General features: G+C 44.5%; 1 protein-coding gene across 1 annotated transcript in view; it reads right to left on the bottom strand.

Annotated features, from left to right (window-relative positions):
* The window catches only part of LOC308372945 (L-threonine ammonia-lyase), a gene marked incomplete at its 3' end in the record, with an annotated part of 58,510 nt that overhangs the window by 15,386 nt on the left and 15,964 nt on the right, over window positions 1–27,160 (bottom strand). Inside the window, exons 3-5 of the mRNA XM_080848307.1 lie at window positions 17,246–17,487; window positions 16,990–17,155; window positions 16,626–16,725 (exon numbers count right to left, since the gene is read on the bottom strand). Coding sequence (XP_080704433.1) covers window positions 16,626–16,725; window positions 16,990–17,155; window positions 17,246–17,487 — 508 coding nt within the window. The remainder of the gene's footprint in view (window positions 1–16,625; window positions 16,726–16,989; window positions 17,156–17,245; window positions 17,488–27,160) is intronic.

Genomic DNA, 27,160 nt, shown 5'->3' with positions numbered 1-27,160 from the left:
TGGTAGGTCAGGTAGGACCTTTAATAGTGGTAAAATTAGAGGTGGGTAAACTATGAATTTTGTGATCGTACAGACCTCGACGCGATGCAACGCGATGCGGAGCAACGCAAAACAAAGCGCTGGCACTCTGTAATGCTGTCCTGGCTATATTGCATTATGTTATTGTCACAGGAAGGGAGGGGGCTGTGAACACCCCTTGTATTACTATGGCTGAGGAGCAAACCGTGTTTCCTAGAGGACAGTCAGAACTCAGAGATATGTTTAAAAAGTATTATTTTATTAAATAGGTTTTTTAAAAAAAAAGAGTCTTTGGTGCCAGGTCACTTCGAGGGCTCCGGCTGAGGGAGGGAGGTTACTAGCTAGGGGCTGGTGGTGAGGGCAGAGTATCTTTCAGCAGGTGAAGGGGGCAGTCGGCAGCCAGGCGGAGGGGTGCAGCAGTAGCTCCTCGCTTCGGGATGGCGGATGGGGCAGTAGGCAGCCAGGCGGAGATGTGCAGCGGTAGCTCGTCACCTCTGGATGGGGGGCGGGGCAGTAGGCAGCCAGGCGGGGGTATGCAGCAATAGCTTGTCACCTCTGACAGGGGCTGGACAGCGGCGGGTGGCTTAGTAACAGTCTGGGCAATGGTCTCTGAGGGTAGACTGGGTAGGCAACAATGTACGAGGAGAGAGAGAGAGAGAGGGAGTGGCCGGTGGTCCAGGCAACAGGGGCAGCGTCAGAGCAGCTCTGAGTAGCCGTTAGCAGACGGCTATTTCACAATCTTGCGCTCAAAACCAGACAGGGAGGGAGGCTACTTATCTCCGCGATGACCGGGATGTCTCCTCTTACTCCGGTTAGCGGGACTTCCACGAGTAACGCAGCTAGAACGTTCGCGAAGTCAGTATTCCAATTCTGTTACGCCGGGAGCTCCAAGAGACAATATGCCTGGCTTGTCAGATTCCTCTTCCCGTCCTCGCTTCTTCTCGGTCCGTCGTCCGCCACGGTTCCGCGGGTCCCAGCCGGGCACTCTGTCTGAAGGCATCTCCCCCTTCTTATAGTCATGAATAACACCTGTAGCTAGTTTGCCAGCTGTAGCTCGTGAATGAATCTAGTTTGTTTACCTGGTGTTGCGTTAAAACCATTCCCCATGGGAAACGTATTCCCGACGGCTGTGCCTCCCCCACTGAATTTAGTCACCCCGTGACATTATCAGTTAAAGTCATATACAATCAATGACAATGAATAAATGTGTTTGTAGTTTGAAGATTATTAAATTTCAAGTAACAGTAAAGAAAAGCATGTTGCTTTTCTGTCCAGATATGTGGGGGACATCTGCTCTCTTTTTCTCCTCTCAGACTGTGTCTTCAGTCTCAGATTCTTCTTTCTCTGTATCTCCCTCTACTTCAGATTCTAATTCAGATTATCCACTCTCCATCTCTCCTGTCCCTGTTTCTTCTCTTACTCCTTTCTTCCTACCTGTTTCTTCATCTCCTCCCTCTATTTCATCTTTCTCTATTTCATCTTTCTCTGTTTCTTCCTTCTCTGTTGGTCTTTTTTAATTTTCTCCCCTTTCCTCTTCTCCACTCTTTGGTCTCCACTGCCATGATTTTGTTCTCTCACCAGCCCTCTCAGTCTTTCTCTTCTCTCTATTTGACCTCCTGGTGTTTCCCCTCTCCCTGTGCTCTCTGTATCATTGCCTGAAAGAATATGTTTAATTTAAGAGTTGTGGGGCTGAGAACACCAGTTAAGGAGCCTGTCAATAACACTGACAACATAAGTTAAAGGAATACTCATGTACTGCCTATGTCTTCATAAATAGCCTCTTCAGCATGTTTTTTTTTTCACATTGAGAACTGACTTGTTTTCAAATAATCCATGTTTCCATGGTATTTCGTTTACAGGCTACTCTACACCTTTCATGACTTCAAATAACGCATTGATTAAGCATATAGGCCTATTCAGTGAATCAACAGCTTTGCTCCCTGCTCACATTTCTATGCGAGAGCACGGACGTGTCATCATGAAAGTAAAAAACAAATATATTTGACCTTGACCGCAAAAATGCTAAACATTTCACTTAGCTAGTTTAACTGGTTTGCACATAATATGTCTACAATTTCTCAATGAATTAGCCTTATCTGCAGCGATGTGCGTGAGGATAATTACTCAAGCATTTTCAATTGCTGAAAGAATTTACGTTTTATTAAGCCTATTTAGATGGAACCGGAAAGGCTGGCTTTTTACCTGCATCATCGTATTTGAAAGCACGTTATTAATAGCGTTTGTCCCGGTCTAATGCGATGTTGTGCGAACCAAAACAACGTTTAAAAACGTGAATTAATCTTCTTCAGACTTAGTTTGAACTTGAGGCTTTTTGCGGGCATCTGTGGGAGTGGGAGCACTTCAGAAATTGCCTGATATCCATGGCTAATTAATTAGTAATCTTTTCCTAACAGGTAGGCAGGCAGACTAATACAGAACTTGTATCCTTCCCGGATACTGATTGGTGTCGCCGCTGCAGCCACAAGGCACTGATTGGAGGGTCACAGACCATAATAGCCTACAGTAGTAGAAAATAATTCAGACTACAGCGTTTATATGTTCAACCATATGAAACATAGTATTATATTATTACAGAAGAATACAAGGCGCAGAAAACTTTGAGCTGCGTAAACGCCTCTTAGAGGTGGATAAACGCTATTTATAGGTGCGTAAACGCTATTTCCAAAATTCCAGAGGTGGGTAAACTGTGTTTACGTGCGTTTACCCTCCACTTCAGCCCTGGGTAGGACAGCAAATCACATTTTGTGTCTGCATAGCGCGACCAGTTTGATGTAGTGAAATACTGTTAAGTGTTATCGACAGTGTTGGGAAAGTTAACTTTCTACATGAACTAGTTCAGTTCATTGTTTACAATTTTTTTTGATGAACTAGTTCAGTTCATAATTCAAAATGTTGAGAACGTACAAATGAGAGAACATCAAGGCACAAGCAATAGAGACCTAGTGTAACAATAAATACTGTTTTACATAATAAATAAAAAAGTGCAGAAATGTAGGTACAGGTTCCTTTTTAGAGGTGCTGAGACTTTGTCAAAAACACATTGTTAAGATTTCTGGCCAAGACTTTTGAACTCTGAACCTTGTGAACATTGATGTGGCTAGCCACATTAGATTCATTCCTCTTTTTCAGGAGAAGGAGATTGAGAGGTACTTTCCTCTTTTTGAACATGTGGCTGCCAATTCACCTCAATAGTCCTAAACAGTCTTGGACATTACTTTTACAGAGCCTACTTGTGGGGTGGGCACATGAGGCATACAGTGCCAATTGAAAGTATGTGAACCCTTTGAGCACTTAAGAGTTTTCTGTTGTTTTACCATGATTTTTCATTTTTTTCACACCAATTTTCCATAAATGAAATGTCAGGTTTATGTTTATTATTTGCATGTACTTGTTTAGAGAGAATTGTTTGAGTAGCCAAAAAACTACATGAAACATGGAATTAGTGTATTTTCAAAAGTAAGTGAACCCCCAGCTGCATTGGTAAAGTCAAGCAGGTAACAGATTCGGCAAAACATATTTGGGTGCTAAATTAGTCAATTAAGCAAACCAATCAACTGAGACATCCTTAGAAAAAGGGTTGGGCAACACAGATTAAAAGAGAGAGGAGACCAACCAAACTACTGTAGTGCCAAGGTGTACCCACACAGATCAACAATGCAGAGAGGAAACGAGATATCCGAGAACATCAGGAAGAAGGTTCTGACAGCCCATCAGTCTTGGGAAAGCTATAAGACCATCTCCAAAAGATTCCAGCTCCATCCATCCATCCAAGACAAATCATTTAGAAATGGAGGGCATTCAACATGACCGCATCTCTGCCTAGAAGTGGACGCCCATCAAGACCATCACCAAGAAGCACCAGAAGAATGATACATCAGGTAAAAGTCAACCCACACATCACCTCTTAAGAGTTTCGGACCTCTCTGGCAGCATCTGGGGTAAATGTACATGCCTCTACAATTAGACGAAAATTGAATAGACATGACATTCATGATCGGGTTGCTAGTAGGAAGCCTCTGCTCTCAAGAAAGAACAAAACTACCCGTTTCAACTTTGCCAGAGAGCACTTGGATAAACCAAAGGCCTTCCCGAAGTCCCTTCTTTGGACAGATGAGTCCGAGATAGAATTATTTGGTCACAATCAAAACCAACAATTTTCGTCTGATTGTAGACCCATGTACATTTACCCAAAATGCCGCCAGAGAGGTCAGAAACTCTTTAGAGGTGATGTGTGGGTTGACTTTTACTTTTTACAGTATGTCCTGGTTTCTTATACTGCAAGAAACCAGGACATGTTGTTGATGATTGTGCTGTACTCAGTAAAAAGCAGTTATCAATCCAACCTGTGGTCTTCATTGAGTAATGCCCCTGTGCTTGCAGCTCCAGGGGTCATCAATCCCTTACTGCTTGCTGTGGATGCTAGTGATGTGGGGGTCATCAAGCCCTTACTGCTTGCTGTGGATGCAAGTGATGTGGGGGTCATCAAGCCCTTACTGCTGGCTGTGGATGCTAGTGATGTGGGGGTCATCAGGCCCTTACTGCTGGCTGTGGATGCTAGTGATGTGGGGGTCATCAAGCCCTTACTGCTGGCTGTGGATGCAAGTGATGTGGGGGTCATCAAGCCCTTACTGCTGGCTGTGGATGCAAGTGATGTGGGGGTCATCAAGCCCTTACTGCTGGCTGTGGATGCTAGTGATGTGGGTGTAACAGGGTTAAATATGCTTCCCTGAATTTCCCTCCCTTCATGGGTTAATTGTTTAGCACATTCAAGGTGCAGATGATTGGCTCCCAAGTATTGTTTTGATACATTGTTTTAAGTGGGTGTGATTGAGATGTTATCTCTATGTGTCCCCGTTCCTCTGTCTCTTTCCCTGGGTGCATGAGACAGAGTTAGGTATATGTCCTGCACACACACACACGCTAGCGAGTTAGCTAACATATATGTGAGCTGGTTTTGTGCATATTGTTTTGAGTGGCTTGCCTGATTTGTATTGGCAGGAGCTGAGCACCGTGCTAACTTCTGTTCAACTGCTTTTCTGTTCGTCATTGCGTGTATCAGGTGGGTCACATTTTGCACTTGTGTTTTCTGCACATGTTAGCTTGCGCTCTTTCCCTGGGTGCATGAGACAGAGGAGCTGAGCACCGTGCTAACTTCTGTTCAACTGCTTTTCTGTTCGTCATTGCGTGTATCAGGAAATAAACGTATGAATACCAGGTCGGTGGCTGTGTCCTTCTTAAAAAACTACACAACGCAGAGTGAAACACCGGGGGAAGATTACCTCCGTTACAGTGGTGCCGTGACGACCCGGATCTTTGTTCAGCTGAAAGCCGAACACAGGGCTGCTAGCTGCTTCGACGACAGCCACGCCGACCTGAGAACTCCGTCAACTCGCGCCGCTACTGACGTCGCTGATTTTACAGCATGGTTGAGGCTGGATGCGCGTGCATACATCACCTTGTATCTTTTTAACTGTATTGAGTGCATTGCAAGGGTGATTGCGTCCGTTGTCTCTGTCAGTGAGGCGGTGCAAACGAACAATTAATATGGTTGAATAGTAATACTGTGTTTTATATCATTTTGGAATATTTTATATATCTTTTTTTTTTTTTTTTTTTTTCTCTTTCTCGATTTTTTTTTTTCTCTCTTTATTAACCTGTAATTATTATGGAGCCTACTGGTTGTTACTACTTCAGTGTGGGGAGGGGGAGGGGCTTTCCTACATATAGTCCCTCAAGTAGTCCTGGGTTGATGGGTGACGACAGTGTTAGGAATAAGATTGCATTTTCTACACCTGTGCATCAGGCATCTACTAGGTTTGACACCCCTACGGTGCTGAACAGTGAACAAATTAGGGATATCAGTTCTAACATTACTCAGGCAGTCAGTGCAAATATTTTGCATACCATGCATTCTGGTTCTCCATCTCTATTTACTGGCCATTCACCGGGGGGTGGTTCCTTTATAGATGGCTCACAGTTAAATCTGGTCCTTAAATCACAGAAGAAGGAGTCGCCGTTCTTCAGGGGTGATAGCAGTGATAAGTTCTCTCTGTCTGAATGGGAGGGTTTAATGAGAGCATATTTAGGTAGAAGTGGCTACACCGGGCGGGAATGTGTGGATGAGTTGGTGGGCAGACTGGTGGGCAGGGCTAGAGATGTAGTCCGCATTTGGCTGCGCAGCAATAGTCATGTGTTTGACTCTGGTGACGTGGAGACTGTGTTTGGGGTGCTCCGGCAGCACTTTGATTCGGTGGTGCGTTCAGGTATGCCGCTGGCGGATTTTTATGCTACCTTGCCGTATGCCAGTGAGCAGCCGTTGGACTACTGGATCAGGCTGAACAAGGCAGCTGAGGTAGTTGAGCAGTCTATGGGAAAAGGCAGTGAGGCATTACATCCGCAAACGGTAGAGGTTGCGGCCATGTTTATAAGGCATTGCCCTGACAAAGACCTGTCCCTAATGTTCATGAGTAAGCCACAGACTATGTGGACGGCCTGTGAAGTCCAAGCACAGTTGGATGAGTTTTTGAGGAGCCGCGCGGGAATGGTGAGTCGTGTATCTCAGCACACCACTTTGACAGCCACACCTGTAAGTGGGGCGGTGGTCAGCAGTGTGCCGACTGGTGAGTCTACAGTGGGGGTGGGCAAGCCAGGTAGTGCAGCTGCAGAGGGGACCAAAATTGACAGGTTGCTTGATGTGTTAGAGAAGATGGTTGTGTGTAATGCGCAAGTAACTGGCCAGCCTAGGCAAAGTGTGACGCGCAACCTTGGATGCGGAGTGTGTCAGAGTTCCGACCACTCTACTCAGTCACATTGTAGATTGCATCATTTGTGTTTTCTGTGTTTCAGCCCTGGACACACACGACTTCAATGTCAGAGTAGGTCTCTGGGTAGGAGTCGGGATGTTATGCCTGTGACGGTGGAGCCGACACAGAAGCTGAAGTCGTTTCAGGGAAACTAGTGAGCCTCCATTCAGGGGAGGGCAGTGGCAGGCAGCTTAGTTTACCCTCCAGTTTGAATGATGACATTGAGTCTGTGTATTCGTATTTGTGTGAAACCTTACCAAAGTCAAGCAGAGTAGTCATGCAGAACACCATGAGAGTGACACAGAGTGACAGTTTGTTTTATGCATCGGTTTTAGTGCAAGGCAAGGTTGAAGTACAGGGGATGTTGGATACTGGGTCTATGGCGACCACGCTTAGTGCAGACGTTGTGCCACGTCTGAGGGAAGCAGGTGTGTTGCTGGGTGAGTCTCCAACTCCTGTGGATATTGTCCTGGTTGGTTGCGGGGGTAAACAGACTAGTCCTCTTGGTGTGCTTGACATGGTCATTGAGATGTATGGATTCAAGTTTGATGTTCCTGTGTTGATTATCAAGGGACAGGTGGATCCATTGATTGTTGGCACTAATGTGTTGAAGCCTCTAATCAGGCAATTTAAGTCCAGTGATGCCTTCTGGCGGGTTGTGAGTCAGCCTGATGGAGCAGGTCAGGGTGATAGCAGTCAGTTTTTACGCCTTTTATCGAATTTGGAGAGATGGAGAGGTGAGTCCATCCCAGATAAAGTGGGTACACTGAGGCTGAAGAGTGCAGTCACACTCCAACCTATGACTGAGCATCTGGTGTGGGCCAGGTTGCCGCCGAAATCGCATATCTCTGTTGGCAGCACGGTTGTTGTGGAGCCCAGCACTACGCGCTGCATAAATAGACAGATGCTTGTTGGACGTATTGTCTCTCCTATGTGGGGAGATGGGTGGCTTCCGGTTAAGATTGTTAATCCCACGCCCGACGCAGTTACATTGCGCCGGAATGCAAAGGTAGCAGATGTGTACCCGTGTATTGCCCTGGAGGATTTTGATCATGACTTGATGTCACAGAATGTAGCTACAGTGAGGTCAGACAGTTCTCATGGCAGTTTGTCTGTTAACAGTGACTCTGGTGGCGTGGTTGGGAATGTTGAAAGTACATTGCAGGGCCTCGGACTAGGGTCTATACCCATTGACGACTGTCAAGCCTCTCCTTGTGGGAAGGACAAGTTAGTTGATCTGATAAAGGAATATGAGTCTATCTTTTCTCGGCATAAGCTTGACTGCGGTGAGGCGCGCGAGTTTTGTCATAGGATCAGGTTAACAGATGACCGTCCTTTCAGGTTGCCATATCGCAGGTTGTCCCCAGCACATTATCAGAAGTTGAAAGAGACTTTGGATGAAATGGAGGAAAAGGAGATAATTAGAAAATCTAGTAGTGAGTACGCTTCTCCATTAGTGCTGGTGTGGAAGAAGAACGGGGACCTGCGATTATGCACTGACTTTAGGTGGCTTAACGCGCGCACGGTTAAGGATGCTCACCCACTTCCTCACCAAGCGGATGTTCTTGCAGCTCTAGGTGGTAATGTGTTCTTTTCCACTATGGATTTAACCTCAGGTTATTACAACATGCCTTTGCATGAGGATGATAGGAAGTATACCGCCTTTTCATCTCCATTAGGATTGCATGAATATAACAGGCTCCCGCAGGGTTTGTGTAATAGCCCTGCCTCTTTCATGAGAATGATGCTCTCCATATTTGGGGATCAAAATTTCGTGAGCCTTCTCTGTTATTTGGATGATCTGTTATGTTTTGGGAGATCTGAAGAAGAGAGTTTGCAGCGATTGCGCATGATTTTTGAGCGGTTGAGGGAACACAACCTAAAGTTGTCGCCTGCAAAGTGTAAATTTCTTAGGAAGTCTGTGAAATTTCTTGGTCATATAGTTTCTCAGGGGGGAGTTGCAAGTGATCCAGACAAGGTTGAGGCTATTGTGAATGTCTCGCAGTCAGATTTGATGGAGGCTGATGGTGCCACACCGTCAGCTAGTAAGATCCGCTCCTTCCTTGGTATGGTGGTTTACTATCAGCATTTCATTGAGAACTGTTCTGTGCTTGCTAGGCCACTGTTCGTACTTACAGGTGGGTCAAAAAGGCCACGTAGGAATAAGGGGGTGAGTAGGCCAGTGCAAAGGAGAAAGCTCTGCCCTCAAGACTGGTCCCCTGAGTGTTCAGAGGCTTTTCAGGCCCTTAAGTCTGCACTGGTGAATAGTGTGCCTCTAGCTCATCCAGATTTCACTAAGCCTTTTCTGCTGTCTGTCGATGCTTCCACTAGTGGTCTTGGGGCTGTACTGTCCCAGGTGCAACCTAATCTAGACAAAGCACGGCCCATTGCTTTTGCAAGCAAGTCATTGAATCATGCCCAGTCTAAATATCCTGCTCATCGGCTCGAGTTCTTCGCCATGAGGTGGGCTATTTGTGATAAATTTAGTCACTGGCTACGGGGTCACAAGTTCACAGTGTGGACTGATAATAACCCACTTAAGTATATTTTGACAAAGCCGAAACTGGATGCATGCGAGCAGCGTTGGGTGGCTAAGCTAGCACCGTATGATTTTGATATTTTGTATATTCCAGGTCCCAAGAATGTGGTGGCAGATGCTCTTAGCAGGGAGCCTTTTGTGAGGCCTAGAGTTATGCACCGCTTGACCAGAACGCCATATGCTGATCTGCTCCAAGAGGCAGAGAACTTGCAAGTTGATGCAGTCCAGGACATGTTTCGCTTGTCCACTGAGCTTTCTGAAGCGAGGGAACGGCGGGTGGTTTCTGGGCCCGACGATGTTTGTGTCGGGGCTGCACATGCTGTTCGGTTTGAGGTGGGTGGTAGAGTCTCGCGTGAAGAAGTGTCTGCTGTATTACAGTCCTCTCACCATTGGGGGGACGGTGCTAGGCTTAGGGCCGTCTCTCATGCTCAGCAGTTGAAGGCTATGTCCATGTCTGGCCAAAATCCTTTGCCAGTGCTCAGCCATGACGAACTATATGACAAGCAGTGTCGAGATGCTACCATTTCCAGGGTCAGGTTCTTTGTTGACAGGGGGCGTCGTCCGTCCAGGCGGGAACGGGTACACGAGTCCCAGGAGACCCTTAGAACCCTGAGGCAATGGAGTAAACTCACCACCAGGTTGGGTGTGCTGTATAGGGTGTCTAAGAACCCGGTGTCCAAAAAGAATGCTTTCCAGTATGTGGTACCTGAGGCACTAAGGCTCATGGTTCTAGAAGGCGTACATGATGAGGCTGGTCATCAGGGTCAGCAGCGTACTCTGTGGTTGGCCAGACAGAGGTTCTATTGGGACACACTTGAGAGAGATGTCCGGGCTTACGTCCAGAGGTGCAAGAGATGTGTGGTGAGCAAGGCTCCGGAACCTGAGGCTAGGGCTCCTCTCGTTTCCATTACTTCCTCAGCACCTCTTGAGTTAGTATGCATAGATTTTTGGTCTGCAGAAGACTCCAATAATAAGTCTGTTGATGTTTTAGTAGTGACTGACCACTTCACTAAGCTGGCATGTGCCTTCCCATGCCCTAGTCAGTCGGCGAAATCTGTGGCTCGGGTCCTATGGAACAAGTACTTCTGTGTTTATGGGTTTCCAGCTTGTATTCATTCTGACCAGGGGGCTAATTTTGAGAGCTCTTTAATTGCGGAGATGCTCCAACTGGCTGGGGTGGAAAAGTCTCACACCACCCCGTACCATCCCATGGGGAATGGTCAGGTAGAGAGAATGAATCGCACTCTAGGGAATATGATCAGGGCTCTACCACCTAGGTCAAAGGCTAAGTGGCCTCAAATGTTGAATGGCCTCGCTTTTGCCTATAACTGCACAGTTCATGAGACCACAGGGTACCCCCCTTTCTATTTGATGTATGGTCGCACTCCTAGGTTGCCTGTAGACCTGATGTTCGAAAGTGTTTTGTTGGACGGGGAGACAGTTGACATCGACACGTATGTGGCATCCTTAGGGAGGGATTTGCGGGAGGCTATGACTCTGGCGCAGACCAACGCAGAGAAACAACAGCTTCGTCAGACGGAGCTGTATAATAGAAAGGCTAAGGGACACTTGGTTAATGTGGGTGACAGAGTTTTACTGGCTAACAAGGGTGAGCGGGGCAAGAAGAAACTGGCAGATAGGTGGGAGGGGACTATTTACACTGTCGTCACTGTGAATAGTAGGACACACACATACCACATCAGGAGCCCATCAGGTACTGTGAAAACTGTACATAGGAACCTCATCATGCCAGTTAACTTCCTGCCACTGACCGATGCGGATGATGAGGAGAATCTGTCATTTTCTGGGGGTAGTCTTAGTGAGGCTTGTGTCTCAGGGTCCAGTGGGGACAATGCATCTGTCGACCGCACAGCTTCGTGGGTGGCTGGGCTTCCTGGGGCTTCCACTTCTCACAGTAGCGACACAGGGGATTCACAGGGGATTCAAGTGGCTCCGGATACAGTTCATTTGGACTCAGTAAGCACTGTGCTGTCTTTGCACAGTAGCAATCCTGCCTGTGCTGTTCCAGGTGATAGTGCTGAGGTGTCTCTGTCCGTGGAGCCCCCCTCAACAATTAAGTCTACTGCCCACACGCGTGCTTCACCTGGTCATTATGGGGGTGGGCTATACACCAGGCAGGGTAGACTTGTTAGGCCTGTGAAGAGGCTTATACAGACTATGGCTCTTCAGTGGGTGCGGAATCTCCTTAGAGGAGCTGTGTAGATCGGATGTACAGGTTTATTGATGTATATGTTTGATAAGTTTTCTTTTGAAAAAAAAAGGAAAATGTATTTTTTTTTTTCTTCTTCTCTCTTTCTTGATCCTGTGTATCACCCCTTGTAGGGAGAGATTGTGATATTCTGCCTTTTATATTAGGCTATGGTTGTAGGTAGGTGTACCCCTCATTAGCAAGGTGTATATGGCACCTTTTCGTATGATGAGTTAGGGCCTAGTTAACCCCTCTAGCTGGCTCCCTTCCTCTTCTAGTCCGTTAACGGACAGCACTCTGATGCTGGTGGACCTTCGGTCCTTATTATGGGTTACACTTTCCCTGCATTTATTTTTTATTTTTGATAGTTTTTATTTTGTTTTTGTTTGGTTGGATTGATGTCAATTCAGCGAAGTCAGTGGGGGTGAGTGTAACAGGGTTAAATATGCTTCCCTGAATTTCCCTCCCTTCATGGGTTAATTGTTTAGCACATTCAAGGTGCAGATGATTGGCTCCCAAGTATTGTTTTGATACATTGTTTTAAGTGGGTGTGATTGAGATGTTATCTCTATGTGTCCCCGTTCCTCTGTCTCTTTCCCTGGGTGCATGAGACAGAGGTAGGTATATGTCCTGCACACACACACACGCTAGCGAGTTAGCTAACATATATGTGAGCTGGTTTTGTGCATATTGTTTTGAGTGGCTTGCCTGATTTGTATTGGCAGGAGCTGAGCACCGTGCTAACTTCTGTTCAACTGCTTTTCTGTTCGTCATTGCGTGTATCAGGTGGGTCACATTTTGCACTTGTGTTTTCTGCACATGTTAGCTTGCGCTCTTTCCCTGGGTGCATGAGACAGAGGAGCTGAGCACCGTGCTAACTTCTGTTCAACTGCTTTTCTGTTCGTCATTGCGTGTATCAGGAAATAAACGTATGAATACCAGGTCGGTGGCTGTGTCCTTCTTAAAAAACTACACAACGCAGAGTGAAACACCGGGAGAAGATTACCTCCGTTACATGGGGGTCATCAAGCCCTTACTGCTGGCTGTGGATGCTAGTGATGTGGGTGTTGGAGTTGTGTTGCTGCAGGATGATATTCACAGAGTGGAACATCCTCTGTGCTATTTTTTAAAGAAATTTGATGTCCACTAAAAGCACAATTATACTATTGAAAAGGAAGCTTTGCCACTTATTCTTGCCTTCAGTCACTTGGAAATATATGCACCACTGTTGGTTTGTACTCCAACCAGCGATTAATGTGGTGGAGTTTTGGTCTTGTAAGAATACAACCTGGAGGTTTGCCACATTCACAATTCTTTTGGGGTTGGTTGCCGTAGGGCAAGCTTTTTACGGGTGGGGGTGTTATGGGCCTGGTATTTGTTGCTTTGTGTCATTGTTGACCTCTGTATCAGATACCTTCAGCCTTATGAGAGCTACACAGGCAGTAAGGTTGTGTGAAGGTGAAATACCCCCATCTCACCGCTTCACACTCCCGTCAGAATTTGGTGTGCTTCGCCTTCCCCTTGAGAGCAGGAGAGAGACTTTGGAAACTCACGCACAAGCACACGCACACGCACACGAACACGAACAATTGTACATCAATAAACTCAAGGTTATTCATGTCCACATATTCAGTTAACTACCCTTTCCGTACTGCTTAGGACATTGATCTGTGTAATACAAGGGTTGACGTGAGTTCAGGTGCTATGGACATTGATCTGTGGTTAGCGTGAGTTCAGGTGCCGACACCATTACATGGTTGAGACATGTTTTTTCCTTTGGAGTGCTCCTCTGTTAAATGAATGATATATTTTTGAATAAAACGCCGCTGCCTGCACCTTTTCCCCAACTTTCATCCCCTCCCCAAGTTATCCCACATTCTAAAACATGGTTAATATGTGACTAGGATTAGCTGTGTGAAATGTAGTTGTGTGAGTGGTAAAGAAATCAACATGTATGTTTGTATAACGATTCTATATGAAGAATATAACGTGAAGTTGGGGAACAGGTTAGGCAAATAGTCCCCAGATTACTCAACAGCATGATAAAAATATATATTTTCGAATCTATCTCTCAGACATAGGCTATTGTGCTATGAATGCAGGGATAAAAGTAGGTACTAGATTTCGAATTGAGAACCAATGGCCTAGAGCAGGGGTGTCAAACTAAGTGGGCCGGACCAGTAAAATCATAGCATAACAAGAGCAATCGGAGATTTCTGACCTCCAGCAAGGAGGTACACAAATCCGGATCCAGATGCAGATCAAATTTTAATGGGGATGTCCCAGGACCAAGATCCACCTCTGGTTAAAATTTCAGACAGATCCGCCCAGTAGTTTCGGAGAAATGTTGTCCACAGACAGACAGAGAAACAGACAGACGGACAAATAAATTAACGGACCCGATCGCATAACCTCCTTGCTGGAGGTAATAATAATAATAATAACGCATACATAATGACAATATTTCTCTATGTTTAAATCATTGGTGAAGGTTTTTGGATGATAAACCCTATTTTAAGGTCTTTCTAATATATCACAAACATAAAGATATCAGCCCACTGTTTATGGCTCTCCTCCGCATATTCCCTCGCCTTGCAACGCGTTTGACGTCTGCAGAGGAACAGACATCGCATTTACGCTGTTTTTAAAGCCATTACTGGACCGTTTAAAAAAGTGACAAAACGTTGGTAGGTTACTCATAAACTTCCATATTCTTAACAGACATTCTAATTCACAACCCTTGACATTTATTAAGAAAACAAGTGCAATTTCATATTGCAAAAGACACTGCAATATGCAGTCTAAAACATTAAGATAAACAACGAAGTGGACACATCGATGCAAAAGCATACAGGTCTCAATCAAAAACATTAGAAACCCTACGGCCTCTTCATTAAATGCAACCAGCTCCCCCTTGCATACTAGTCATGTTCTTTCACCGCTGGGTGAGATCTGTATATAATATTTCAAACTAGCTAATTACCTTCAAAGATTCTTTATGTTTATTCTTTATTCTGTCTCTGGCGAGAAAATCTGGGGAGGTATCCATCTAGCATAGCTAGCTAGGGTGGTGACAATCTACATTAACATTAACATTTTGACGGTAATATTAACATTTAATTTCAACATTAACACATTTGTTGGAGAGACTAGTTAGTGTGCTTGCCCGAAGGGAAGCACACTATTGTTCTTCGTTTTTTACTATTTTTTTTATTCTAGTAGTTTTTCTTGCAGCTAACTACTCCTCGCCTGATTGAGATAGAGACGCCGTTCAAACACCAAAACGTCCGGCCCGATCCGGTGCAAGCTGCTATGACTTTTCGTGGCGGTACTCCTTGCCACTCCTTTTTTATTCCTCTTTTTCCATCACCTTTTTTCTCCATAGACTTGCATGGCAGAACTTTGAGGCATTATGACATCATAATAGGCTCATTAAACTGGCTTGCACCTGTGATTCACTGACAACTCTCACTGACACCTGCGCATGGTTCCTCTTCTCTCTCTGTCCCTCTCCATTCAACTGTATAACTAGGAATATTAAGAGACACCTTCCATACCAGGGCTCTACTCACTCATGCATACTCACTCATGTTTACTCACTCGTGCATACTCACTCATGCATACTCACTCGTGCATACTCACTCATGCATACTTACTCATGCATACTCACTCATGTTTACTCACTCATGTTTACTCACTCATGCGTACTCACTCATGCGTACTCACTCATGTTTACTCACTCATGCATACTCACTCATGCATACTCACTCATGCATACTCACTCGTGCATACTCACTCATGTTTACTCACTCATGCATACTCACTCATGCATACTCATTTGTGCATGCTCATCCAGTAGGGAGAGCTGGAGAGCTGACACCTGCCCCAATTCCAAGGCACTTGTTCTCTCGGTCATGGCCGCAACAGAGCAAGCACACTCTCGCAGTTCGTTCACGAAACGCATTCTAGTTATATACTAGTAGTGGTAATAATACTAATTGACATGAACCATAACTGTTCAGGGATGTTCTCTCAACTAGATAGTTAGCTAGATAGCAAAGTTCGCTAGCTAGCGGCTAGCTGCAAGCAGCTTCATTAACTGTTAGTTATGGTTCTCAGTGTAATGTTAGTTTAACAGTGCGGCACCCAGTGGACTGATTAGGTATTGCAGCGACTTTTTTGCTATTTGTGTCTTTCTTTTCACACTTAGCAAAGTCATCCGACGGGCCGAGCTGGACACCCTGGTGGGCCTGATCCGGCCCGCGGGCCGTATGTTTGACACCCCTGGCCTAGAGGCATTGCCACACTCAGGTCCCCATGTGTGACTGAACAAATCATTTGACTGAATGGATTCAAGTCAACAGAGTCACTGATCAACTGAGGAAATGATGTCCTAACTGAAGACCCGCCTTGAAAAGAAGACTGTCAGATTGAATTGAATTTTACATTTTGATAGCAAAAGAGCGTGGTGACATTGAAATGTAAATGTTAAAGACTGGCGGGCCTGTTTCACTTACTGCAAATGAATTGTGATACCTTTGCAGCACATATTCTGTATTTCTAAATGAGATGTTAATACAAGTCATACCAGCGATTTGATTTTAAATCAAAATGAGGCCATTTCAAATGTTTTTTTTAATTGAACAAAGTGGCCAAAAAACTTCCACAGTCACAGGAATTTGACGCCATTCACTAAATTTATAGCAATGCTCAACGTACATTTTAAAAAGTGGTTGCCACGCTTGACAACCAGGCATGAGATTTTGTTTGTCAAATCCAACAAAATGGTTGAAGAGGGCGACGTTGTTCGGACGTCACCGAAAATGTTATTTTATTCACGAATACCATAAAAATACAATGAAAATGCAGTTGCAACAGGGGTAATGAAATGGTTGCCACTTGTATCAATTTGGTTGCCAAGGAAAACCGGGCAACTGTTAATGTCAAGCCCTGTATAGACAAACAGTTCCATCACAAGATTCATACCAAGTGATCACCCCATACACGATGCAACAACAAACACATGAACTCATACCTCTGTAGAGCTTTCTGTTGGGGTTGCCATAGAGATCCTTAATTGGGGAGTCGGTTTTAAGAGATTGGAGCAGGAGGGGAAACTCCTCAGGTTCTACTCCCTGTGGAAGTAGTGCATACTCATGAGGATATTCTCTATTAAGTATACTACTTCAAACCACAACCGTCATATTATATATGCTTAGCACAGTTCTGTTGCACCCTGGTGTGATCCATGAATTTCTATTTCATATTACCTGTACTTTTACTAAATGTGAAACATGTCTTATCAACATAAATATCGACTTAACTGTCTTTGTACATCACAATTACAAGTAGAAAAACATTTTCAACTTTTTTGCCTGTAAAGGTACAAGCACACTTACTATGACTGCTATGTTGGGGTTTAGGTGTTTGATTGCAGCAGCGGTACCTGCTAGGAGGCCACACTGCCCACCTGCAGGGATGATGACTGCATCCAGTTTGGGCACTTGCTCATAGATCTCCATGCCCACTGTGCCCAGTCCTGCCAAGTACACTGCACTGTCATCCCTACAAGAATGAAGAGAAAATGATCACGTGTGTGTGTGTGTGTGTGTGTGTGTGTGTGTGTGTGAAAGTGGGGATGCAAGATGGACTCACTCCTCAAGGCAAAGATAACCATTCTCATTGGCCAGATGGTGTGCATGGAACTGAGAGTCATGTGCTGTGCTGCCGTATGATATCACCATGGCTCCATATTCACGGTACATGCGCAGGCGAGACTGGGAGCTGTTTGCTGGCATGATGACAAACACAGGGATCCGCAGTTCAGCAGCATGATAAGCCACAGCCAGGGAGAAGTTACAGTCTGTGGCCACAATCACACCTTTCCTCTGCTGCTCCTGCCAGAAGACAAGGGGGAAATATGCATATAAGAACAAGAATTATAACTTGTTCTGACCTTCTACAGTGCAATATTATTATTATTATTTTTAAGTCTATACTTGAAGAGGTATTGGAGGGAAATTGTCAAACACTATCAAACAGCCAGCAGACTTCCCTTGCAAAGTAATGGCTAGTTATGGAGCCAAAACAGAGACTTTAAGTTAGGCATTGAAAAAACTAAATCGGCATTGATAAAAAAAAACTTGAAACTTTTTTTTTATTTATTCTGATGTGTTTTCAATGAGAATCTTTTTGTAGTCTGGCTAGGTATCATAGTTCATCATCAAGTGTTAAATTATCAATGAAAATTCTTTGTGGATACATTTGTAATCTTGTCAATATGTAATTGAACATGATCATCATGGGATTTTCTCGTCTTCTTTTTACAATCCTCATATGCCCGGCCACGGCCCTTATTCAGAGAAACGTTGGCCACAGGATTTATGCAAAACACCTAATTATTGCCCTTCCAATCAAACCCCACCCCTCCACGGCAAAACAGACAGTAAGTTGACATTGAAAAATACTAGCCTTGAAAAAAGCATTAAAAAAATAAACGCACTGAAAAGGCTGACATGAAGAAACAAAGAAAAGATTGTCATTGAAAAAGCACATTTGAATAAACAAAAAAACATCAATACATCTTTACAGTGCCCAAAGTTTTTTCACATTTAGTCATTTACATTTACAGTTAGTCATTTAGCAGACGCTTTTGTCCAAAGCGACGTACAAGGGAGAGAACAATCAAGCTAAGAGCATTAAAACCTGGTGTAACAATAAATACTGCTTATTTAAAAAAAAAAAAAAAATGAAAACGACATAGAAGGAATAAGAAGTGCGGGCCTGTTACTGCTTTAGTGCAGGTTAAGCCAAGGTGCCAGTTAGGAAGGGAGGTGCTCTCTGAAGAGTTGGGTCTTCAAGAGCTTCTTGAAGGTAGAGAGGGACGCCCCTGCTCTGGTAGTGCTAGGCAGGTCGTTCCACCAACGTGGAACTACAACTGAGAATAGTCTGGATTGCCATGCTTGCACCGGGGGCAGTGCCAGGCGACGCTCACTGGATGAGCGCAGCGTCCTGGGTGTAACATTTGCCCTTACAAGAGCATTTAGGTAGGTGGGAGCAGACTTAGCAAGCACTTTGTAGGCAAGCATGAGTGACTTGAATTTGATGCGAGCAGCTACCGGCAGCCAGTGGAGCTCAGTGAGTAGCGGGGTGACATGTGCCCTCTTTGGTTGGTTGAACACCAGACGTGCCGCCGTGTTCTGGATCATCTGTAGTGGTCTTCCCACGCATGCCGGCAGGCCCGTTAGGAGGGCGTTGCAGTAGTCGAGGCGGGAACTCACCAAGGTTTGCACCAGCAGGTGGGTACTGGGTTAGGTACGGCCTGATTTTGCGGATGTTGTATAGCGCAAAGCGGCATGACCTGGCGACAGAGGCGATGTGGGCTGTGAAGGTTAGTTGGTCAACAATAATGACCCCGAGGTTTCTTGCTGTTTTGGATGGAGCCAGAGATAAAGAGTCAGTGTTGATGTTGATGTTGTGGTGGATGAACTGTTTGGCTGGGAAGACCATCAGTTCTGTTTTGGCCAGGTTCAGCTGAAGGTGGTGGTTTTTCATCCATGTGGATATATCAGCAAGACATCCGAGATCCGTGCTGAAACAGTGTTGTCCTCAGAACCAGTTCAGTATCATCGGCATAACAGTGGTAGGAAAAACCATGCAAGCGGATGATGGGGCCCAGCGAGGTGGTGTAGATGGCAAAGAGAACTGGTCCCATCACCGACCCCTGGGGCACCCCAGTGGTGAGGTGGTGGGGTACAGATAGATGACCTTGCCATGACACCTTGAATGAGCGCCCAGTGAGGTACGATTCAAATCAGGAGTGCGTCTTGCCTGAGATGCCCATACTTGACACAGTGTTTCCCCTAGGTTCACCGCTTTGGGGGGGGGGGGGGGGGGGGAGAGATGGTTTTCGGCCAAAAATTCCTGATTTCGCGGGAGCTTCCCTCTTTTGAGGGGGATAGGCCCCTACATAAAACCTATTATTTTTCCTGTAACCCAGCAAAACTAGGGGGGTCTGGGGGCATGGTCCCCCATAAGATTTTTTGGAAAATAACCTTTTAAATAGTGTCCTCTAGTGGGTTTTAGGAAGAGAAATTAACAAATTTAGATTTAAAATATGGCACAAATATAAACATATTGAAGACATCTGCTGAGATTTTGTTTTGGATGTGTGTGAAGCAGGAGCACCCTGACCTGGGAGACAAAGCTTAGGAGCAGCTACTGCCCTTTGCCTCCACACATTTATGTGAGGCCTCCTTCTCTGCAATGACTGTGATCAAAACAAAGCAGAGAAACAAACTGTGCCTGGAGAAGAGCTTAATCACAGCAGTTGCCTCCCTTTTTTTGAAAATAACCTTTTAAATAGGGACCTCAAGTGGGTTTTAGGAAGAGAAATTAACAAATGTAGATTTAAAATATGGCACAAAAATAAACATATTGAAGACATTTGCTGAGATAGGTGCTCATTATAGTTAATGTCAGATATCCTCTGTTCAATTTTCAAACTCTCCCTCACTATATGACTTTTTTTGATTGAGCAATATTCCATGACACCTGATACAATGTCAACGTGACCGTTTCAGAGTACTTCGTAAATGTCCCAAAAAGCCGAGTCTGTTTCTCTGACTGACGTATGTACATACTGTATGTACCTTGTGGTTGCCCAGCTCTGTGCCTTTAGGAACTCCTGGGCTAAGTTAGCGTTGTGTGTGGAGAGACGGTGCTCCAAGTTCAAGGCTTTAAAATGCGACAGTGACGTCTGCATATTTCAGGCAAGAACGCCCGGTGTTCATCTTCATACTTTCGTTTAGCTTTACGCTTTGCTGGATCCATGGCATTCTTTCAGTAGCTACAGCTAGTCTGGCTAGTAACTCTCCGAGAGTGGGTGCACACATTAGAATGTTTCATGTTTGGAACATTAACGTTACTTTAAGACATCTCTCAAGATCGAGTGATGACAAAATATACATGAATAAATACCCCAGCTTTTTGTCTGTATTTCCAAATATATTGCGTGCAAAATATGCATTTTAGATGTGTTTTTTTTTTACAATAAGAAAATTCTGTACACCAAAAGAAAAGTCAGTGAGCACTCGAGCTGGAGCCGAGCTGCACGTCAGCCGGCAAACACTAACTGCTATCTTATTTTCAAACAGAAAGTAACGTGTGCGCATCGGGGCAGATACAGAACAAAACAGAGAGCAGAGGACAATTGTAAACGCGCGATCATCTCATGACAAAAATGACATGCCGTCGTGCAAATAAGATAAATAACACAAAGCTATTTATTGTGTTTAATAAAAGAACAAGCTATAGCCCTTGGGCCGTATTCACAAAGAATCTTAGGGCTAAAAGTAGCTCATAAGTGGCGAAATTAGGAGAAACTCCTAAAAATAATGGGCGTGTCAGTCTTAAATGTAGGACTCCTAATTTTTTTTACTAAGAGCAATTCACAAAATATTTTATCCCTAAAAGTAGCACCTAAGTCTAGGACAGCTTAAAACTCCTCATGAGGACTCCTAAGTCACTAAGACCTATTCACAAAAAATCGTAAGATGGCTGCAGCCCACTTGGAATTGATAAAAGACATTGCTTAAACCGTGAAGGTATTAATATTGTCGTAGAATTAGCGCGGGATGCAATGACGCCTTTAAACAACGATGTGTCCCGAAGTGAAATGTTTGGAAACATAAAGATAGGCTATTTGGCTTCGCGGAAAACGCAAATGACGACACTGGGGATCATCATTCAGCCGTTTAATTCATCAAACTATCAACGCACTGTAGACCCCACATCATCCAACAGTTGGATGTACCGATGACTTGTGCATTTCAACGGAGAGCGGCAGGTTTTTGAGAACTTACCAGCTGGATGCCGCTGGGGTGACAGTGGCTATTGGTCCTGGGACCAGTAAGCTTTCGCTTAGGCTATACGTTTCACGTTCGTTTCGCTTTGATCAGATTGGAGGGCTTAAAGGGCCGCATGTGCTGATATTTGAAGTGGTCAAGGGCTGGAAATATAATAGCCTTACAGTTTGCTGGGTGCTTTAATTATTACTGCCTTGATTACATGCAATTGCCATATTTTATATTGATTGCTTTATATTTCTCTTAACGTGCAAAGTGTCATTCCCGTTGGATGCACAAACTTGTCATCATGCCTGTGCATTCTGCTAACTGCACTGTCCATAACTATTTAATATGACTTAATTTGAAGCCTAGGTTATTCTCTTATTTTCAGTCGATATAGTGGGATTGTTAGAGAGACGTCACAAATGAGTTTTTAATGAGAGAGCCTGTCAACAACCAATCACCGTCCTCACCCCTTCTAAACTCGTGCATGAGAAGCGACGTCATCCATAGCAACGGAGTTTTTATCTTAAGCTTAGGAGTTGGTATTATCCTTAGTATGAGTAGGTCTCAGAGCCGTTGTGAATCACTTTTAAGAAATTACTCCTACGTAAAAGGTTTTAGCGCGAGTTAGGAGCACTCCTAGTGGTAAGATAAAAGGCTTTGTGAATACGGCCCCTGTTCTATAGGAAAGGTATCCTTAAATGCAGTACCGGTTCTTTCAACACGCACACTACGCACGTTGCGTAGGGCCCCGCAAATGTATTATTTAATAAAGGCCCCGTGGGGAAAAAAAAAAAAACGTGACAACGTAACTGTCCGTCGCGGACGTCAGATAGCCATGCGCATCATTGCATCATCAGTGTAGAAAGATGAAGCGGAGCTATCCCTCGGGGAATGAAAAAAGGAAGAGGAAGGAACTTGAAAATGAACTGCGGGAACAGCAGTCAGGTAAAGCCTTTAACTCTCCTCTCCTGGTGGGAGAGAGGGAGGGACAGTCCGTGTTAGACCTACATCAACAGGGCGGTGAGCCCTTGGGGATCCCCGGTCTCTGTGTGCGTCTTGCTAGCTTCTATAATTTTAGTTGTAGCCTTGTATAGTTACAATTGCACTTAACAAAATGGAAAGTAATGGATAGACGCATAGCCAGCTAGGTTAGTTTGCAGGCGGGCTATCTGACGTCCGCGACGGACAGTTACGTTGTCACGTTTTTTTTTTTTCCCCACGGGGCCTTTATTAAATAATACATTTGCGGGGCCCTACGCAACGTGCGTAGTGTGCGTGTTGAAAGAACCGGTACTGCAGGGCTATTTTAAATGACAGGTAGCTGAAGTGGTTGCTAGGCAAACAAATTGAGTCGTGAGAAGACTTGAGCTTAACAAAACGGCATGTTTTTGATTTACAATGACCGTGTCTTTATAAAATGAAAGGAGAGTAAAATGCCATAATAAACAACGTACTAACCTCGAAACATCAAACCAATACTTCAAGCAACAGTTTGATATTTCTCGGTATGATCTCACTCTATTAATAAGTGTTTATTATTGTCATAATATTTCACGAAATAAATCGTATCTGCGTCTATATTTGCCTGTGGGCTATCCAAGCAAACAAACTTCAATCTTAGTCAATATGTAGGCACACAGACTCCAGGCCAAAGTAAACTCATCCTCGTCTCTCTCTCTCTCTCTCTCTCTCTCTCTCTGTCTGTCTCTCAGGCCAGTGCTGTCAAGCGTCCCTTTTTGTGAACATTTTGGGGGTTCAGTTAGGAGGGCCCCTTGACAGAATTTTGCCTAGGGCCCCATGGAGGTCTGAACCGGCTCTGCTTAAATGACATCCGTTGTGATCTGGCGCTTTATAGAAAATACAATTAAGTAAAGTTAACTTGACCTTCCAGGGGGGGCGGGGGGTGCCGTTGGGGGGGGCGGGGCACCCCCCTTATACAATGGTAGGGGAAACACTGCTTGACAGTATGGACAGAAGGATGCGGTGGTTGACTGTATCAAACGCAGCTGATAGGTCAAGCAGGACGAGAACTGAGGATTGAGCTGCTGCTCTAGCTGTTTTTAAGGCCTCTGTCACAGATAGCAGGGCTGTTTCGGTGGAGTGACCACTTTTGAATCCAGACTGGTTTGGATCGAGGAGATTGTTTGTTGACAGGAACTCTGTGACCTGTTTGGAGGCTGCCCTCTCAAGTGTTTTAGATAGGAGAGTGAGAAGTGAGACCGGTCGATAGTTTTCCACCTGAGTGGGATCGAGAGGCGGCTTTTTGAGCAGCGGCGTTACCAGAGCCACTTTGAATGAAGAAGGAAACGTTGCAGAATTAAATGAGGCATTAATCACCTGTGTTATTGCCGGTAAGACGGCAGGGGAAATGGCTTGAAGGATGTTGGAAGGGATAGTGATGCTGGATGAGAAGGAGGCCAGCAGTGTCTGGTAGCTTGCAAGATCGTCCTGTGCTGCAGATTTGTGCCACTTTCTCTCAGCCGCTCTGAGATTGGAGAGCTGCGTTCGGAAGGTATCACTCAGCCATGAATGAGACTGGGTAGCTCGCGCAGGTCTGGTAGAAAGTGGACACAAACTTTCCAAGCATGAGCTCAGTGTGAAGCAGAGAGATTCTGTGGCATCATTGACACCTAGTGAGGAGAAGGTGGATATAGGTGGAAGAGTAGAGGAAACCAGGGAGGAAAAGTGAGTGGGAGAGAGGTTGCGGAGGTTGCGCCGGAACGAGACCAGATCAGTGCCGATTTTGTTTTTTTTCAATGCCAAACTTAAAGTCTCTGTTTTAACTTCATAGTTAGTTAGCTTAGTATAGTTTGTTACGATTGCTTATAAACTTTGACCAATTCTCACAGCACGAAACCAATACCCTTTTACAAAACCCTACACTAAAATGGTCAAATGAACAATTGTATGCACTGTACGCTCATTTAGCAACCACATGCTATCAATTCAATTAAATCAAGTTATCAGCATCTCAACTCAATTAGCAGATCTTTTTTTCATGGTAGAAACACAATGCCAAACATGACTAACAAACCAATCAAAATGATGAACATACCAATCAAAATTGAAGAGTCAATAAGTAAGGGATAACGGCCGACGAGCTGTGCAGTTCTAGAAAGTTAATGGACGCTGCGGGGCAAAGAACTCCACGACGCGCAGCGGAGTCCATTAACCTTGTAGAACTGCACAGCTCGGAGGCCGTTATCCCGCTTATCTCCCGTTTACAACATCCAAAAATGTTTTTATTATTATTATTTAGAATTTCCTTTATCTTTAGGAAACTTAATATGCATAATAACCTCATGAATTCTTGATTTGAAGCCTAGTGCTCCCTTTAGAGAAAGTAGTGAGAAAGTAGTGCGTGGAACTGGTCTTATCATATGACCTTTAGTTTCCCCGGGCATTGCTGCAAAGTGACACTCATGAGCTCTCCTCTGTAAACGGACACACGGACACAGGTGTTGTTCATAAGGTTTTACTATTTAAAGTTGAACTCCACATTTCCCTTGATGGTGAAGTTGGACAGAGCAACAGGGAGGTCAAGTTTGGTAATTTTGGTCGAAGGCTCACAATCGACAGCAAGGCGTTGAGGAGCAGGCAACCGTGTGAGCTGGACCACTGGCCGTTAAAATGTCACTCCATCGCTTCCTCTCAACTACACTTGGGGTCCAATAGTTTTTCAGGCTGGACTCGCACCGATGCCCAGTGACTGCCATTAAAATAAAAACTACAATGGGACACTTTCAACTTTGTTAATATTTGTTTATATTGATTTGGATATCGCCACTAACTCGCGTGTGAGAGCAACGTTATATTAATAGCAGTGAGGCTAGCTGCTACTATTTGTTTCAATGGATTTTTTGTCTAAGCGTTAGCAGCCGCCTACAAATAATATTCGAGACTTTCAGTTAAGACTTACAAAACTCTGCAACATTCGTGTAGCACATAAACAACTAACCGAGTCAATTCAGACCTATAAAAAGTCGTGTAGATAGCTTAATTCACATAAAACATTTCCCACTAACTTCTCCCAACACGCCGCCCTCTTGGTTCAAATTATCCTAGCTGTCAAAAAATAAACGTTACGTTGGTTGTCAATGGTAACCATTCAAGAGCATTGATATGGAACGGCGTTTTAACTTTTCTACTGGGACTACGTCCAAGGTGAGCGGTTCCACGAACTTAATGCACACCCCATTAGCCAATCAGAAAACAGTATTTCGTTCCAGAGGGAGATAAATAAGGGATATTGGTGTGCCTTTACGCTTTAGAACAATGGATCCTACAATGTAAATGTTACCAAAGGGGTGGTGGAGGAGCATCAAGATGAGGAAGAGAACAAAGAAGAGAAAGACCACAAACTACCCTATCAGGTGCTATGTGGGGCTACGATGAATCTGGACAATAAGTGCAGCCATACATATAGTGAGCCATTTCACAACTGCATACATTTTCTATGTAATTGCTGTAACTGCAATACATGTATAGTATAGTATAGTATAGCAGTCGTTCTCAAAGTGTGGTCCGCGGACCACTGGTGGTCCGCCAGTGCCCCGTAATGGTCCGCGACGGCCAAAAGCAAATTATTGCGACATTTCTAACATACAACTCAGAACGAAGAGAACACAGCCAGTAGCCTATTCTAATAAAGTGTTGCCTAATCTATTAAAAAGGTAATGGATTGGTGGCTTAAGACAGGGACTATGAAAAGAAAATTAAATGAGAAAGCCTCTGACACAGACAAGGAGAAGGTGCGCTGACGAGATGGTTCAGCCTTATTGGGCATTATCTCACCGCGGAGCTGCATTCAAACAGCGGTTTTTTTCTCCCGCTGCGGAGACAACAAGATTATAACTATATTCTGTGTTGTGTGACGTACGATAATGACAGCTCTTAATTCCGAAATGATGTCTACTAGGAGGCATGTATTATTTCCAGTGGGCTAGCCTACTGTTGGTACTGAATTACTGCGGTCGGTATGCGCATCCAGGGGTGCAACTGCCCAGTGTCAGGGGGGTATGCAGCAACAATTTTGGCGCTACGTTTCCAGCTTCTTGTTAGTTACTTACTGTGAATGCTACCAGAGGCCGTCTGCCACCTTATATTTACCAGTTGTTATTTTTGCCTTAATAAAATTGAGATGTATCATACATGGGATTGGTACAGTAGGGGTTTAACCAAAATCTAAATGTAGCTATCATCAGCCTAACTGATGAGGCTTAAGCTAGCCATAAACCCCCATTTGGCTGCTACATTTCTATGTTAGCAAACGCTAGCTAGCCTTCTAGCTAGTCTGTTAACATTATTTGCAAGCCTCCAAGCACAAACGTAAAGTCACCTTAAAACCTACCTGTTGCCTTTCACCATCCACTTATTTAATTGCTGTCGCATCCCCTGACATGTCTTCTCCTTTTCCCTCTTTCTTTTTCTGTTCCCAAAGCTCCCAACAGATTTTTTGCTTTATCCATCTTCCATCCAACCAACTCACTACTCGTAGCTTAGTTCGAACTGCTTGTGTGTTTAGAGGTCACGGCCTCACGCTCCCTCTTCCATGTCAAAATTCTATTATGGAATCTTAAGCGATAAGGCGCCTACTCTAGCCTGTTTAGTCCTCAAAATGTTATAAAATTAAGGAAATGCAGAAATTATTTAGAAACGCACAACAGCAGCTACATACCCCAAACATGTTTTTTTTTTTTTTTTTTTTTTTTTACCA

The sequence above is a fragment of the Sprattus sprattus genome, assembly GCF_963457725.1.
Source record: "Sprattus sprattus genome assembly, chromosome: 12".
In the NCBI taxonomy this organism is placed as follows: Eukaryota; Metazoa; Chordata; class Actinopteri; order Clupeiformes; family Clupeidae; genus Sprattus; species Sprattus sprattus.
This window is presented reverse-complemented; position numbering and strand designations above follow the sequence as displayed.